The 18,113-nt window shown below is 49.4% G+C and overlaps 1 protein-coding gene across 2 annotated transcripts in view; it reads right to left on the reverse strand.

Moving 5' to 3' along the window:
- The window catches only part of arhgap46a (Rho GTPase activating protein 46a), a 68,991-nt gene that overhangs the window by 26,632 nt on the left and 24,246 nt on the right, over positions 1 to 18,113 (reverse strand). For both annotated transcript variants that reach the window (XM_063215540.1, XM_063215539.1), the window contains exon 2: positions 15,584 to 16,201. In XM_063215540.1, coding sequence (XP_063071610.1) covers positions 15,584 to 16,201 — 618 coding nt within the window. The remainder of the gene's footprint in view (positions 1 to 15,583; positions 16,202 to 18,113) is intronic.

Genomic DNA, 18,113 nt, shown 5'->3' on the forward strand with positions numbered 1-18,113 from the left:
CCAGCAACAACGGGTCCCTGGCACCCAGCCACATGGCAGCGACACTCAGGCAGGGGCCACTCTGGGAGATCTCTCTCTTTCTCTCAATCTCTCTCCCTCGTTCTCTCTCTCTCGGTCTCTCTTTCATGTGTGGGGTGCCCCTCTCTTCAGTAGTGTCCCGTGCTGACAGGGAAGAGGAGAGAAGAGGACAGAGCATGAAGTGCTTGGCTGCGACCAAAGCACTGGCAGTGTTCAGAGCTGAGGTCCTTACGCAATTCAGACACAAGCTCGTAATTCAGGCCGACGAAGAGTGAACTTTATTGTGTGTGTGTGCGCGAGTATGTGTGTGTGCATGCCTGTGTGCGTGTTACTGCTGCCACTGCAGAGTGGAGTTTAATACCAAATAAATGTCTTCCTTAGCAGAGGAAGCCACCCAAAAAAATGGATTTGAGCTAAGAGTGAAAGAGTGAGAGAGAGAGATAGATAGATAGATAGATAGATAGATAGATAGAGAGAGAGAGAGAGAGAGAGAGAGAGAGAGAGAGAGAGAGAGAGAGAGAGAGAGAGAGAGAGAGAGGGGAGAACACAGCTGTGTGGCTGGGATAAGGGGGTGTGAGCGATGGCATAGAGAGGGTCTATGTGCTCCATCAGGAGTGATGGGAACAGCTGTATATGAGCAAAGGAGGTAAAGAAAAGGGAGGGAACTGGGTGAGAGAGAGAGAGAGAGAGAGAGAGAGAGAGAGAGAGAGAGAGAGAGAGAGAGAGAGAGAGAGAGAGAGAGAGAGAGAGAGAGAGAGAGAGAGAGAGAAGTAGGTGGGTGGGAAGGAGCAGAGGAGAGGAGAGACAGAGTCTTCTATGACAGTTCTCAGGGAGAAGTGAAAAAGAGGCCTCAGCCCCACTTGGGCCTACTCTGCTTGTGTGCTTATGTTGCTGAGGCAACCGATATACTGCAGACTGTACAGCTCCCGGTCTGTTTATGTATGTATATCTGCACTGTGTGAGAGTATTTATGGTGTGTGTGCTTGTGTGTGTGTGTGTAGTGTATTGTGACTGAGTGATATGACTGAGTGTGTACCGTGGAGTGTGTTTGGTTTGGAAGAGGGTTCAACTGGGATCCCAAAGCGCCATCGTCACTTATTAAAAAAACAAACATAAAACGACAAATCAATGCTCACAGCTATGTTGTGACTGAGACTGAAGGGGTGGGGGGGTCTATCTAGTATGCCAGGATTTACAATCCCCAGAGAGAAATGATTAACAAACAGAGACGGACACAAACAAACTGTGAATACCACACACGTTAAACGCACACACACACACACGCACACGCACAGACAAATACAAATTCACCCCCCCCCCCCCACACACACATGTACAGATACATACACGCACACTCCGACACGTGAGCAATCAAGCATACACTCTTGCAGACATGTGAGTGCCTACTTAAGCCAAGACAGACACACACAGACAGACACACACACACACACACACCTAAAAGAGCAAAAACATGCATAACTCGGGGCTTCCAAAGAAGACAGTCAAATTCAATTAGAAGACCAATGTCACAGCTTTACGAGAGCATGGCTATTCAATACTTCCTGGTGTGTGTCTGTGTGTGTGTGTGTGTTAGAACACCCTCCCCATACATTGAGTTCAAAGGGCATCCCTGTGTGGCAAACAACAGGAAATACCAATACAGCGCTGCTCCGCTCCCTTCTCGTCTCATCAGCGCAGGAGCACCAGCCCTTGGGGGGTCTCACGTGTGAAGAGACAAACGTCTCGTCTTCAACACGTTGCCGTCACACTGTAAACAAACCACACACTAGCACACACACACACTAGCGCACGCACACACGCACACACACACACACCTCTGTCTGGCTCTCCTGCAAATGTGTGAGAGTGCTTGTGACGAGTGGCGTCTCTGAACCAGCACGACTGGATCTGTGCAGTGCTGGACAAGACACTGGCCAAGAGAGGATACTAGGCGTGCTGCAAGCAATCTCTTCACGCCTGTTCTGGATTTCTCTCTGTCTTGAGTCTCTCTCTCTATCGGTCTCTCTGTCCGCCTGCCTGCCTGTCTCGCTTTCCCTCTCCCTCTCTCTCGCTGTATGTCTCGCTCTCTCTCTCTACATGTCTCTCTCTCTCGCTGTATGTCTCTCTCACTCGCTGTATGTCTCTCCCTCTCTCTCTCGCGCTGTATCTCTCTCTCTCTCTCGCTCACTCTCTCTCGCTCGCTCACTCTCTCGCTCACTCTCTCTCGCTCGCTCTCTCTCTCTCTCTCTCTCTCTCGCTCACTCTCTCTCTCTGCATGTCTCTCTGCCTCTCTCATGTCTTCCTTTCTATAGCTGTAGTTTCTATCAATCTATTCTCTCCCTCTCTCATTCTCTCCCTGCTGCCGGCCGCTCCCCAGCATGTAGTGCTTGCTTCTGTACAGGCGAGCAGTCAAACACAACAGTCAGACATGGGAGAGGTCCTGCCACTAGAGATCCAGAGAACCTGATGAGGGCTGTAAACAAGTATTCAACAAAAGCAAAGGACATCTGTACATGCATGCATGCGTGCGTGCGTGCGTGCGCGTGTGTGTGTGTGTGTGTGCGTGTGTGTGCGTGCACGCGCACGTGGTGCATGCATGTGTGTGTATGTGTTTCAAGTAGCTGAAAGAACCAAAAAAGAAAGAGCTGTTTAAGCAAAGTAAAAGCAGCCAGACAAAAAGCCAGAGAGCGGGAAAATGCTTGGCCATATAGGTAGTGTGTCTCAGGGCAAAGAGAGGAGAAGAGAAGAGGAAAGAATAGAAGAGAATTGAAAAGAATGGAGGAGAGGAGAGGGGCGATGTGTGTGGGGATTAGTCATGGGAGAGTGCTGTGGGTATTAGACGCTCCAACGACATTCCTCACTTAGATCTTTGAAGGGGGCCTAGCAAGGGTGTGTTTGCATGCCTGTGTGTGGTGTGTGAATGTGTGTGTGAGGGAGAGAGAGAGACAGATAGAGAGAGAGCGAGAGAAAGAGAGCAAGCAAGCGAGAGAGAGAGAGAGAGAGAGAGAGAGAGAGAGAGAGAGAGAGAGAGAGAGAGAGAGAGAGAGAGAGAGAGAGAGAGAGAGAGAGAGTCCTCCTGGCACGAAGGACAGAGACAGAGAGAGAGAGAGAGAGAGAGAGAGAGAGAGAGAGAGAGAGAGAGAGAGAGAGAGAGAGAGAGAGAGAGAGAGAGAGAGAGGGGGGACAATAGGTGCCTTCTGAGGCGTCAGTGTAGTAGTGAGGCAGAGCAGGCTGCAGTTAAGACTGTCAGTCTATTGGTGGTTCGGTTGGTATCAGCATGGCGGTCACTAGAATATTGCGTTATCTTTCCGTTTCCATCCAGCACTGAGCTACTGCCATCTCCCCAGATATTCAATTTGAAGATTACACATTGTAATGGACGATTAAGCACACATGCCCCCTTCAAGTACACTCGCTAGCAGACCCAAACAAACAAAGCCCCTACACAGTTTAAACACAGTCATACAGTCACAGACTCTCTCTCACACACACACATCCTCACACATCCTCACACGCACACACTTACTTTCCCGTTTACACGCATTCCACAAGTTCCTCCCAGCCATGCAAGAGGGAGACGGAATGCTTTAAAACAAAGTTAAACCCCTCTGGAGCCTTTCTAGTTAATTTGATTGGGGCTGTACTGGGGAGAGGGAGAGGGAGAAAATCAACTTAGCCATCAGGGAGTTCTAATTTGTTTCAGGACTTGGTGACTGGGTGGCTGGGTGACTGGGTGTATGGGTGATGGGTCGCCTCCTAGAGCTCCAAGAGCCAGCAGCATCCCCTCTTCCTCCAGGAACCAGGCGTACGTACACGGCACACACACACACACACACACTAAAAAAATAAGCCATAGTACTAGAGAAAAGACAAGAAAGAAAGAGGGGGAAAGTGTGCATGGAGCGAGTGTTTATCTGAAAGGTCTAAGACACTGGACCTCTTCGCTGCAGATCGAGGCAGGAGACAAGCAGAGAGAAATTGAGTCCTTCTCTGTGGTGTTCCTCCAGGAACCAAGCGGAGCGAATTGGGTCCCCATTATCACATTGTATTAATTGAGAAGGGGGCCCTTTTAGATTATCTTGGCCCACACCCAGTCAAAGCGAGATGAAGTCACGTTGGTCAACAGCGCAGCTGTCAAGTTCCATTTCAGGAAGCTGGTCTGGGTAGGTGGTGGTGAGTATAACTAAGTATAACTGTCCGCATTTCCCTCGACATCCAGCAAGAGAACTCAACTGACGAAGCTTCTTGGATGAGGAGCAAACATCTTCAAGCTTAAAGAAGACGAAAGGTTGCTTACAAAGCTGTTTTCAGAATATGGCTTGCAGGACTGAGAATCTTCTCGAATATTCCTCAATAGTCTAGAAACAACCAGCTACACTGCCGCACCATGGGGATGGGGCTGGGCTGGGGAGGGGGGTTGGTAAAGGTGGGTGCGTGGTATGAGCTGAGTCATTGATCAAGATGACCATCGAGTTCCTGGCCCAGGGCACACAGGGAAGGAAAGAAGGAAGGGGGAGCTCCAGGCGGAAAAAAGGAGAGAAGAAAAAAAAAAGAAAGGAAAAAAGACAAACACACTATTATTACCCCCGGGGACAGGAAACAGGAAGACTGATTCTATAGAGCGGACATTGCGCAGAGAATCCAGATAATGAACAATCTGTGTGAGGGAAAACAAACACAGGAGACCAGTGGCAGCCGTTGTGAAGGAGAACATTGGAAGGGCAGGGGGGTAAAAAAAAATATCAAAGAGGAGAGAGATTGTTGTTAAAGAAGATATCAGAGGGGCATGAATACGTAAGAAAGGAGGTTAGGCCTACTAGCTCTTTTGGTGGTGGCCAACAAACACGCACACACACGCACGCACGCACGCACGCACACAGAGGAAACCGTATCTGTGACAGCAAAGAAAGCTGTCCTCTCTGGGGTCGACACTCTGAATAAATAGCCGTGATGATGGTGCTGTTGGTGCCCCTGTGTTGTGCAGGGGGCAGGGAGGCAGGGAGAGAACCAAGTCAGGGAGGCAGGCAGGGAGGCAAGTCAGGCAGGCAGGCAGGCGGGCAGCTGTCCAAGTCCAACAGCTGATAGCACTTCTCCCTGTGAGCCGGAGAGTCTGGCTGCTGCGCATACCACGCATGCAAGAGACCACACTCCTCGGCTCCAGTCCACACCCAGGCCAAGAGCTCAGCTCAGCGACTCAGGCTTCTGGGGTCTGGCTGAGGCCTTGTATTGGTTGGGCCATGGGAACCGGTGGCCTGCTGGCTGACTGACTGACTGACTGCGCCCCCCTGTCCCAGCTCCTATGTGCTGTCCGTGCTGGATGCCGGGTCGGGTGGAGGCGAGGCAAGGCAGGCAGGGTGTGCGGGAAAGGGAGTGGAGAAAGGGGGCCAGATGGTGGTGACGGGGGAGACGCCTCTGGAATCTGAGTGCAAGTACATCTGTTGGTGCGAAAATGAGATGCAGGGAAAAATGTATGCAGGCATGGCATCGCCTTACCGTCGTAAAACCCACATCCTTTTCCAAAGAGCGCCCGAACGCACAGACTGATGCAGACACACAGACACAGACACAGAGAGACACACACACACACACACATACACACAGAGACACACAGAGACACACAGAGACACACAGAGACACACAGAGACACACAGAGACACACAGAGACACACACACAAAGGCTGTTGAAAGCATGTGGTACCCAACATTTTCCAAGGAAGAAATGCGAACAGACTGCTGCACTATCACCAGATATTTTCCACCACAAGGCGTGTTAGCAGACGAGGTCACAAAAAGTGTGTTGTTTCATTTCTTCTACGTCCTTTGCACCTGCAGGGGGCAAATCCATTTTCTGCAAGCAATTGTGTAAGCAATCTTCAGAAGTTCACAGCCTTCTAGTATCTCCACACTGTAACCTCTGGCAAGCAGCGCTTCTTCAGATATGCAGGGGTTGAAAAGGTCAAATGCTGGGCTGGGCAGAACCACAGGAGCTCCACATCATCTAGCCTAGCGATTTAGTTTAGAGGAGAGGCCTTTCAGCATCAGCGTGTCTTTGGAAGGGGAGAGAGAGAGAGAGAGAGAGAGAGAGAGAGAGAGAGAGAGAGAGAGAGAGAGAGAGAGAGAGAGAGAGAGAGAGAGAAAGAGAAAAACTGTGGCTAAAGCAAGGGAATAGAGAGCATGAAAGCATGAGAAACCATAGCTGAGGGAAGAGTGCCTAAAAGAGTTAACGTTAAAAAAAACAACTTGAGAGAAGAGATAGAGAAAAAGAAAAAGAAAAAAAGAGAGAGAGAAAGAGTGATAAAGAGAGACCGCAGCATCTATTCTCTGGGTATTTTCGGCAACACTGACGGCGAGGCTAAAATAAAACAAAAGAGGGCAGTTTTACTGCTCCAATTTCCCATATAAAAAACTCCTACTAGGCCACTAATCTACTTTTTATTCTTTTCGATGTTCGGAGTCCAAAAGAGACGGCGGGTGGCAGGCAGTACCCCGGGCAGACGACAATGGAGGGGGGGGGGCAAAGGGGTCAGTTGTCCCAGGCCCAGGAAGAGAGAGGGGGCCCATATTTGGGTCCTCCTTACATTGCATTTATTGGGCAAGGGGGGCCCTTCAGATTAAATTGTCCTGCGCACGACCCAATGCTGTCAGAGACCTTGGGCAGCACCCGTTTGAAAAAAAAAAAAAAAAACAGCGTGTAGAACAGAAAAGAGGCAACGTCACCATGGAGCAACAGAGCGGCACAAAGAAGAAGACGAGAAGACTAGACGAGAAGTAAGTACTATAGGGTTGGAGGGAGGGAAGGGAGGACATATATGACCGTACATCACTATTGCTCACAGGAAGTTAAAAAATAAAATATATGTGTATATATATATTAGTGGTGGGCCGTTATCGGCGTTAACGTGCTGCGATAATGTGAGACTCTTGTCGCGCGATAAAGAAAATATCGCACGTTAATCTATTCTCAAAATATAGGTTTGGAGTTTGGGTATGCACGTCACCATCGCGTTTAATTGACAGACGCTTTTAGACTGCGCTCCAGACGCTTCTCCTCTCTCCACCTGTTGTTTCAGCAGACCTACTAAATATGAAGTGTTTGCATGCTGAACACATTAATCCCTCTGCCGTGGTAGTTGTTGTTTGAGTGCTTTTTCATAAGTGGTAGACTAAAGAGACGTTATTGTTTGAGGTGAAGCATAGAGAGACATTATTGTGTGTGAGTAGCTACCAGCCCGACATAGCCTACATTTCCTCACGCATTGCATGGAATACATAAACAACTTCCTGAAATCTTGCCTGTGCTATAATTGCAAAACATTCCGTGTGATAGTCCTATGCATTTTGAAGATTGTCAAACTGAAACTTTCAATATCTACTCTCGCTGAATGTTTGTGTTGCAATCGCGCACATTTGCGATTCAGTGAGATATTCTCATGTCCGACGGTAATAAACCTCGCGGTTGTCGCGCTTGACTTTTTTTTTTTGCAAACTGAATTCATGTCGAGTTGTAACTCATCTGGCATTCTAACTCTGAGAACAACTGTCAAATCGCCGTGTGCCAGTGTAGGTTCTAGATAGGCATATCCAGTAGCCTAGCTCCGCTGAGGGCTGCTGTGCCTACTACGCGCAGAGCTCCTCCCTCTCTTAAAGGAGCCGCTGCTCATTTTAACAGTCAGTGGCAGATTCTCTCTCTCTCTCTCTCTCTCTCTCTCTCTCTCTCTCTCTCTCTCTCTCTCTCTCTCTCTCTCTCTCTCTCTCTCTCTCTCTCTCTCTCTCTCTCTCTCTCTCTCTCTCTCTCTCTCTCTCTCTCTCTCTCTCTCTCTCTCTCTCTCTCTCTCTCTCTCTCTCTCTCTCTCTCTCTCTCTGCCCTTTAGAAATGCTGAATTGTTGAGGTAATATTGTTTAAATAGCCTAAATGTTTGATAGATTTATCTGTATTTGCCTCTACAATTTATAGCCTAGCGCTGTTCATTTTGAAATTTCAGTATCTTATAACTGTAAATGCTTCCTAACATATTGGACACACTTTACACATATTGCTGTGATTTTTTCATCTCCAAGTATCAACATGACCATTTTTTGAAGATGAGATGCATTTTGGAAAAAAAGATGAGCTCTGGTCTAATGCGCCATCTGTCTTAAGAAACCCCAAGGTTTTTTTCGGCATTATTTCGCTATCGTGCCTATTCTGAATGAGCCATTTTGATATAGATTAATCTAGATTAATCTAGATTAATTTCATAATTACAGTGAGATTAATCTAGATTTAAAAAATTAATCTATGCCCACCCCTAATATATATATATATATTATTAAAAATTATTTATATATATTGAACAGGATTCACAAGCAGACGAGACGCAAAGCCACAGAGCACCAGAGCGTCACAAAGAGGAGAGCAAAGTGAGAGCAAAGGACGGACGCACAGAGCGGAGGAGGACATATATGACCATACATCATCAGTGCTCACTCGTAGAAAAAGAAATTCTAACTCAGAATGGGGAGGGTCACAAGGAGACGAGGCAGGTGTGAAGGCTTGAGAGGCCCCATTACTTCCTATGGAAACAGGAGAGTATTCCCTTTTAAAGTCAAACGCAACACACAGACAGCACTACGCTAACCCTGCCTGACCCACCACTGCTGTAGTACATATCCCTGTGACTCATTACAACTACCCTAATCTCTCTCCCCCAATACACACACACACACACACGCGCACACACGCACGCACGCACGCACGCACGCACGCACGCACGCACACACGCACGCACGCACGCACGCACACACGCACGCACGCACACGCATCTCAAAGTTAAGCCGTAGTACTACCCAAGTGGGAAAAGACAAGAAAGAAAGAGGGGGGGAAAAGTGTGCGTGGCGAGAGTGTTTATCTGAACTGTCTAAGACACTGGACCTCTTCGCTGCAGATCGAGACAAGGAGACAAGCGGAGGGAAATTGTCTGCTTCTCTCTGGTGTTCCTTTCGCCGGGACTCAAATATTTACCACACGGATGGTTAATTTCCTATTCGGGGGCCTGTGCCTGGCACGCACCACATAGACTGTCCTCCAGCCTAGTTAGGGAATGACGGAGGAAGTCAGTGCCGCACGTGTTTTTAACGGTATGCTTTCACTTTTGGTGGGCTGATGAGAGTTCTACTTTTGTTTGCTCATGTGATCTTGCGCAATGCATGAAAAAAAAAATCCCAACCTTACATAAAATTCCCCTAGAAAGTCACAACGGCAAGTCACATCATAAAAGAAACTAAAAAGCAACTAAGAGGCAGCCTGTATCCTCCTCCTGGGTAAATATTTGCTGACACATTCATTCTAGCTCCGCGGCTTCACAATTCAATCAATTCCAAATAAAGCCCAGGAGTGTCGAGTCACTCAGTCACGGCAACACACACAACACAACTCAGCATTCAGGCAACCGTCCACTCATCCGTCAACCCTGACAGCAGATTGTCCCAGTCCCAGTCAGATCTCAGCTCTCCTCTCCTCTCTGGCTCTCCCCGGCGCGCCTGTGATGGACGACGGTGTGGTGTGGTGTGGTGTGGTGTGGTGTGGTGCGGTGCGGTGCGGTGCGGTGTGGTGTGATGTGGTGCGGTGTGGTGTGGTGTGGTGTGGTGTGGTGTGGTGCGGTGTGGTGCGGTGTGGTGTGGTATGAGGACACAGCAGGCTCTCCGGTACTCGTGTTCCCTGCTCTAAGCCTACCCTGCACTCCGATGCGTCTAGCCCCAAGGCCTAATGCTCCAGGAGCTAGAAAGAGAGGGAGAGAGAGAGAGGGGGAGAGAGAGAGAGACAGAGACAGAGAGCAAGACAGAGACAGAGACACACACACACACACAAACAGACAGAGACAGAGCACCCTGTTCTCTTCCGTGCCCTCGGGGAAAGGGTCGTTGGGCCAGGCAGGATGAGCCTCTGACGACCCCACATCCCCATGACCCCGAGAGGAGGGCCAGGGGAGGCCGTGGCTGAGGTGACGTTAGGAGGTAATGTTACGCTGCCTGGTGCACCAGGGGGACACGTCACGTGGCTCTGACACATGGGGGAGAGGGGCGGTAAAGAGAGAGAGAGAGAGAGAGAGAGAGAGAGAGAGAGAGAGAGAGAGAGAGAGAGCGAGGGAGAGAGAGAGAGAGAGAAAGAGAAAGAGAGAGAGCGAGGGAGAGAGAGAGAGAGAGAGAGAGAGAGAGAGAAAGAGAAAGAGAGAAAGAGAAAGAGAGAGAGAGAGAGAGACTGGAGGACAGACTAATCCCCCTCTTTGCTGCCGGATGTTGAAGCAAATTCAGAGAATTAAATGAAATCTACACACACATATGGAGCACCATAAATACACGCGTGAGCACGCACGCACTTACACACACACAGATGGACACACACACACACACTTTAGATTTGATCATGCTGCCTCTCTCAGTCACATTTGGATGGATGACAGCGTATCTTACTCTAACATCACATAGATTAGCATTGACCCTTCCACTTAAACCACCCACACACACACACACACACACACACACACACACACTTCACGTGGAGCGGCCAGGCCACCTCTGTGCGGATGTCTGCGCCAGCTGTTAAAGGCATTGTTGTGTACTGTAGGCTCAAACAAAACAACCTCTGGATAATTCAGCTGGTGGTCAGTCTGTCAGTGACACCATTTGACCTCATCTGCTCAATCTTCTCTCCCTCAAACACAGAAACACACAAAAACAAAAACAAAGAAAAGAAACACCTTTTTTTGTTTTCAATATTTGCTCTGTGACGCTGGCTAAATGTTTTCTACCACAGCCATCTCACCCCCTCACATATAGTCAGACACACAAAAACAAACAAGAGAAAAAAACAATGACACACCTTTGTTTTCAATATCCTCTCTGTGACGCTAGCTTAATGTTTTCTGTACAACAATAGTCCAGTTTTGCCCTGATGAAGACTGATTGCAGTCGAAACGCGTAGGCGTTATCCATTAAAAGAAAGGATTTTTTTTCACTAAGATCAGTGTGCCTCAGATCATTCAGACTACCACTTTCAACAAGGAACCTTCTGTTTGGACCTTCACATTTTGGAGACACAGGCCAAGTCACTGAAGTTATCATGTCCTTTCTGAAGAGCACCTGATTCTTTTACAAACAATTGACCCAACGCAGCACTCTCCTTTTCCTCTCTTTTAATAGTTCAGTTCAATTCAGTGTTTGTCAGTCTGTCCCATGTTCTCCTGACGTGTGTGGATTCCCCTGTTCCCCAGGGTCTGTGTGTGAGGAGAGGGGCAGATATAGCACTGTTTCAGGTCCAACCGACGCGCAGGAAACTGATCTCACTCGCTGGCCATATGATAACACAGATGGTGGCTGTTTGCAGCACAAGGGAGGAGGGGGGGATGCACAGAAATACGCTCCCACCCGCCGTCTTTCTATCTCTCTCACTCCTGTGTGTCTGTGTGTGTGTGTCTCTCTCTCTCTCTCGGACTCTCTCGTTCTCTGGCCACGCCTGCTCGCAGTTTATTTTTAGACAAACAAACGCAGGAAACAAGGGGATACAACCTCTGAGCTTTTTGTTGTTCTCTCTCCATCTACGCATTAAAACGTAAAACACGTCTCAAAAAATGAAAAGGGAAAAAAGAAAAAAATAGAAACGATTGTCAAGCCGTGGCACCGTACTTCCAGTAAATGACTTTAAAGTATAGGGAGACTTTTATGTGACCTCAGAGAGCTGCACACATGCACACAAGCCAGTAGAAGCAGAGGCCGTTTCGTGTTGGGCATGCAAACAGTCAGGGAAGCCAACAATGGGTGGCATATTGGTCAGTTGTCCCAGGCCCAGGGAGAGAGAGGGCCCAGATTGAATAGGGTTTTCATTTACCGTACACTGTGTGTATTTGGAGGGGGGGTGTTCAGATGACTTTGTCTCAGGCCCAGCCACATCCACTGTATAAGTGGCCCTGCATGGAGGGCAGTATTCATCTGGAGCAGAAACAATTGGCCACGCTGAATAATGTGTGGGTGTGCCACCCTTTCCTCTCTGTGAGAGCCTCTCACAACCTCCCTCTGGCACTGAAGGATCAGCCACAAGATAGTGTGAGATTCGAGAGAGAAGGAGATTTAAAAAAAAGCTTTTTGTACTTATCTGAAGTGGAGATCATATGATACCAAAGAAATCATTGGTTGGTGTGAATCATGATACAAGCTTTCCCGGCTGAAAAAGCCATTGTTCTCTCTCTTTTACAATTTCTCAATGCTTGAACATTCATTCACATTATTGTGCCCACTCTCTTTATCGGTGCCCTTTCTCTTCCAACTCGTATCGTCTTCGGGAAAAGGTCAAAGCACAAGTGAACGAGCAGTCCTAACTGTCCAAGCGCGGTGATTGGGTCAGTAGTGGTGGCGGTGGTGGTGGGGTGACTGCCAGGGAGGCGGATAAGGCATCATGGGTAATGTTTGGCGGGCTACAGTGTAGCCTTCTTCTCCTCTCCCCTCATCTCATCTCCTCTCCTCTCTCCCTTTCTGTTTTTGTGGCCTCCTCCGCTGTGCTATGCGTGGCCTCGGACACACAGCTGACCATTGTTCAAGGCTGATGATGGACACCCCCCCCACACACACACCCCTCCTCAGTACTTATGAGTCATCTGCAGTTACTGCAGGAAGGGGGCTGGAAACCCCATAATGAGATAGGAGAGAGAGAGAGAGAGAGAGAGAGAGAGAGAGAGAGAGAGAGAGAGAGAGGGAGAGAGAGAGGAGAGTGAAGAGAGAGAGAGAGAAAGAGAGAGAGAGAGAGAGAGAGAGAGAGAGAGAGAGAGAGAGAGAGAGAGAGAGAAGAAGGCCTGGAAAACTTTCGGCTTCTGTTTTACGTAATCAAGGGGAAAAAGGTTAAAGGGCAGCAGAAAGAGAGGGAGGAAAGGACAGAAAGGAGAGAGAGAGAAAGGGGGATGGACACTAGAGACCTCCTGTTGTGCTGTTTGTGTGTGTCTAGGATCATTCCGGCTCAGGCCCCTAAGGATAACTCCATGGACAGTATTCTGGTTGACAGAGCTTTGGAGGCCCAGGAGACAGGGGCTGAGGGGGCTGGAGGGACTGAGGGTGGCTGGACGTAGAGGGGGGTCGGATTGGGAGCGCTATACCACCACAGGCAGACCTTCAAGGTTCTAAGAATAGGGGGAGGAGAGGTTGCAAAACCACTGGTACTGTTTTTCCAGGAGGGAGGGCAGACAGAATGGTGGTATAGAGGGAAGGAGAGGAGAGGAGCGGAGCGGAGAGGCCTCTGCCTGTCATTAACCCCCCAGCAGCAACTATGGCCCTCTAACATTCCTCTTCTATGGCCCCATAGGCCTCATAACACGTGCCAACCCACACACACATATCAAAACACACAGCACGTGCACACACACGTTCATGAAGGCACATTAGACACTTATCTAATAAATTCATTTGACAAATAAAATGTGCACTATTTTTTTGACATTTATCAACTTTGACTAATCCCAAAGCGTACATTTCCTGCCCACCTGATCAGGAGAGGTTCAAGACGGGGGGAACATCCTGCACAACACTTTTATTTAACTCACATAGACAGGAAGTGAGACAGCACACACAAATTCACACACGCAACGCACAAACACATCCACACACCCCTGACTAACCTGGAGTGACGGGGTGAGAAATGCAAACACATGCAAACACTCTGCTGCCTAACTCGGCTGGACAGTAAGACACACACAAGCAGACACACACAGGCACAGGCACACACACACATTCGCACACACGGACACACACACACACATGCACACAGACACACACACAGGCACACACACACACACACAAGGTTGTGAGTGAGGAATCAAGTCACGTTTAGAGCACGGTGGTTCTGGCTGGCATGCTGGTCTGGAGTGACCCCTGGGCCTCCTCTGCGGTCGGGAGCCAACCGTTTGTTTAAGCGGAACAGAGAGAGAGAGAGAGAGAGAGAGAGAGAGAGAGAGAGAGAGAGAGAGAGAGAGAGAGAGAGAGAGAGAGAGAGAGAGAGAGAGAGAGTAGAGGTAGAAAGAGTAGAAAGGAGGGGAGGGTGAGTGGGAGAGATAGCGAGACAGAGAGAGAGAGAGAGAAAGAGAGAGAGGGGGAGAGAGGGAGAGACAGAGAGAGGGAGGAAGAGAGAGACTGCGTGTCTGTGTGGGTCGGAATAGATCAGTCGATATAATAACAAGCTAACAGCGCTGGGGAGCCAGGCTGAACTGGCCGGCTGGGGGAGGAGAGGAGAGGAGAGTAGTGTAGAGTAAAGGAGAGCACAGGAGTGGAGAGGAGATGGGCGGAGAGGAGAGGAGAGGGGTGGAGAGGAGTGGAGAGGAGTGGAGAGGAGAGGGGAGGAGTGGCGAGGAGAGGAGTGGTGAGGAGAGGGGTGGAGAGGAGTGGAGAGGAGTGGGGTGGAGAGGAGAGAAGAGACTAGAGGGGTGGAGAGGCGAGTGGTGGAGAGAAGAGGAGAGGAGACGAGTGGAGAACAGAGGAGATGAGAGGTGAAGAGAGAGGAGCAGAGAGAACAGTAGGGCAGCAGTACAGTGGAAAGCAGGGGGGCAGACAGGCGCGTGCGAAATCCCCACACGGGCACACCAGAGAACAGGGGGGGAAGTGGAGTAGCAGAGAGGAGCCTTTCTTACAATATCGTAACAGAAGGCAATCTCAGGTATGTTTTTCATTTATCAGAAGACCCATGTCTGGGTCCGCGCATGGGTGTCCCAACACTCACCCAACATTACAGAGCGCTCATTCTGACTAGGCACTCATTCTGGCCTGGAGCACTGGAGGCCGGGAGTCCAGTCGTCCAGAGTCAAGAGCAGAACGGAATGTCAGGTTGCAGGCCTTTCGATTGAAATCGATGTGAGAAAAAAACACAGCAGTCCCCCCCCCTTCCTTCCAAAACCACCACTCTGTTCCTTCTCCTTGGCAGCCGATTTTATTAACATTCAGCCACTGTACAGTTCAGAACCGCTACTGTGGAACATGAAGGAATGGTAGGAGGGGAGGAGGAGAGGAGGGGAGGGTAGGTGAGGGGATGGGAGGAGAGGAGGTGAAGTGGAAGGGCCAGCGGTGCAGCTGTTTCTCAGGGAGAAAGGGGGGAGGAGAGAGGAGGAGAAGAGGACAGATAATCGCTCCTAACTGTTCCCATTCCTCTTCCTGGACAGAGTACTGAGAAAACGTTTTCTTTTCTTTTCTTTTTTTTAGCTGAGAAAAGGCTTCCTATCACATGCGACCATCCCCCGTCGTCCTGTCACGAAGAGGCTGCTGCTTGAGGGGATTGAGAGATTTCAAACCACAGGTTGAGGAACTGTGGTGACAGGAGGAGAGGCCATGCCAAAACCATAAAGTGAAAATGTGTGGGTTTGTGCAAGCTTGAGAGAGAGAGAGAGAGAGAGAGAGAGAGAGAGAGAGAGAGAGAGAGAGAGAGAGAGAGAGAGAGAGAGAGAGAGAGACAGAGAGAGAGAGAGAGAGAGAGAGAGAGAGAGAGAGAGTTACAGAGACAGAGTTTGACAGACAGCCAGTGAAAACGACAGACAGAAAGAGACAAGTAATAGATTATTACCTCATGTTGTCTTTGCCATCACCGTCAGGGCTGCCGTCCCCCTGCTGCCTCTCCATGGTGCCCTCGTTCGTCATCTTGCTCTCTCTATTCCTCTCTCGCTCCCTCTCCCTCTCCATCTCCCTCTCCACCTCTCCGCCAACGTCTTTAGTAGGGTAGGGCTCCGGAGGGGCGGGCAGGGCCAGTGGCGTGTGTCTCCCCCCCATAGTAGTGCCACCTCCCTGCGAGGAAGCCTGCTGCAGTCTCTCCCTGGTGCCCGTACCCCCTCCGTTGGTCCCTGGGGGGGCCGGAGCTGGGGCGGCGATGGCGAGGGTGGGCAGTGGTGCTCCAGGGGTGCCCGGCCCCGGGGGTCTCTGGCCCTCGCTGCAGCGCTTGATGGCCTGTAGCTGAGAGAGCGGCACGATGTCGGCGCCCTGCGGCCGGTGCCAGACGGTGAGGCGGTCGGAGGCGTTGTAGTAGTAGAAGCGGCTGCTCTGCGGGTCGTACAGCTCCCACCACTGGTTGCCGTCGGACTGGCGCACCGGGGCGCCCGCGGGGGGCTCCCAGCCGCACTCGCCCGTCGCCAGGTTCACGTACATGTGCTCCCTGGAGCGCGGCTCCAGGATCTCCACCCAGTCAGCACTGCAGAGGAGAGGAGAGGAGAGAGAAAGAGAGAGAGAGAGAGAGGGAGAGAGAGAGAGAGGGATGGGGAGAGAGAGAGAGGGGGATTGGGAGAGAGAGAGAGAGAGAGAGAGAGAGAGAGAGAGAGAGAGAGAGAGAGAGAGAGAGAGAGAGAGATATGAAGAGAGGGATGGAGAGAGAGGGGGGTAGAGATGAACAGAGAGGTAGAGACAGAGAAAGGGGACACAGCGAGGGGGTGTAGAGAGAGAGAGAGAGAGAGAGAGAGAGAGAGAGAGAGAGAGAGAGAGAGAGATGGATGGAGGGAGATGTGCGTGGGAGAGTGAAAGAGAAGGGGAGAAAGAGAAAGGAACAGGGGGCATAGAGAGAAGAGAGAGAGATAGAGAGAAACACAACACAGTGAGGGTAAGGTAATATGTCTTCTTTAAGTGTGCAGGTCTACATGCATCACAGGACAGGCTGCAAAAGCTAAATCAATTACTCTCCAAGTGCAGCCAATTCACAGAATAAGTTTAACTTTCATCTCACTTTTTTCCCTCCCAAGTAATAAAAACAGAGAGATCAAGCGAGGACAAAGGCAGTGAGCTAAAGAAAAAGAGAGAAGGAAAATGATTTCCATCAGTGCATCTACAGTACAATTGTTGCTTTATGTATATTTATTTGCACTGGAAGGAGGCGCCACGAGAACACACACACACACCATTTATTTTTACAGGCGTAGTGCATATCGGCAGGCTCTGAGCCTGTAAAATAATCTAAGAGGTTTGTGAAATATTATACTAAAAATGTAACGTAAATATAAATACAACCTCTGTAACTCATTCCAAGGCATAAACTATGAACCCCATCTCTGACCATGCCAATAGCTTTGTATCTTCCATCTAGGGCTGTACGATATCAGAAAAAAATCATATTCAGCATTTAAACGACATTTAAACGATATTCAGAAATATAGCAGAGTTTTTTTCTCGTCACTAATTTGGCATTCTGTGTGGGGGCGTGGCTTTGGTCATGGCAGGAATCATGCCCATTTGCATTTAGCTAGTGATTGGACTGCATAGAAATGTTTTACTTGTTAGCGATAATGAAGTCATTTTCGCGATACGCATATCGCTACTCTTGATATCGCGATTTCGATACATTTTCAATATATTGTGCAGCCCTACTGCCATCCAATATAAGAACACAGTCACAGTCAGTCACTGACTACAAGGACATCAGCCAATACAACTTCAATAATCTGCTGCTGTATGAAAAAAACGTTCAGATGGAGTCTCCGTCCAAAGCCCAAATGTTCGATCCCTGGTAAAAGGCATCAGATTCATTGGCAAAGCCATTAATTACACATACACACAGAAACAAACACGGGCCTAATGGCTTTGTGGTTCATCAATAAGGAGGACTCATGCAAGAGTCAGTGACACCAGTTCCATGCACCAAGTATTCAGGTTTCAAACGAAAGAAGATTATTATCAGTATTCGGTTTAAAACAAATTCTGGAATATTCTGTTCATCTGTGGAAGGTGAGAAGGGTAACCCCGAAGAACACGGCCATATTTGGAATGGATAAAGAGTCTACACGACTGGCACGCAAACTGAATATAGTCATGGGCAGTCATGGATAAATGGTTAGGGCGTCAGACTTGTAGCCCAAAGGTTGCCGGGTCGACTCCCAACCCGCTGGGTTGGTGGGGGGAGTAATTAACCAGTGCTCTCCCCCATACTCCTCCGTGACTGAGGTACCCTGAGCATGGTACCGTCCCACCGCACTGCTCCCTTTCGGGCGCCATTGGGGGCTGCCCCTTTGCACGGTTGAGGCCTAAATGCAATTTCATTGTGTGCAGTGTCCACTTGTGCTGTGGAGTGCTGTGCCACAATAACAATGGGAGTTGGAGTTTCCCAGTTGGGCTTTCAC

The sequence above is a fragment of the Engraulis encrasicolus genome, chromosome 14 (assembly GCF_034702125.1).
Source record: "Engraulis encrasicolus isolate BLACKSEA-1 chromosome 14, IST_EnEncr_1.0, whole genome shotgun sequence".
In the NCBI taxonomy this organism is placed as follows: domain Eukaryota; kingdom Metazoa; phylum Chordata; class Actinopteri; order Clupeiformes; family Engraulidae; genus Engraulis; species Engraulis encrasicolus.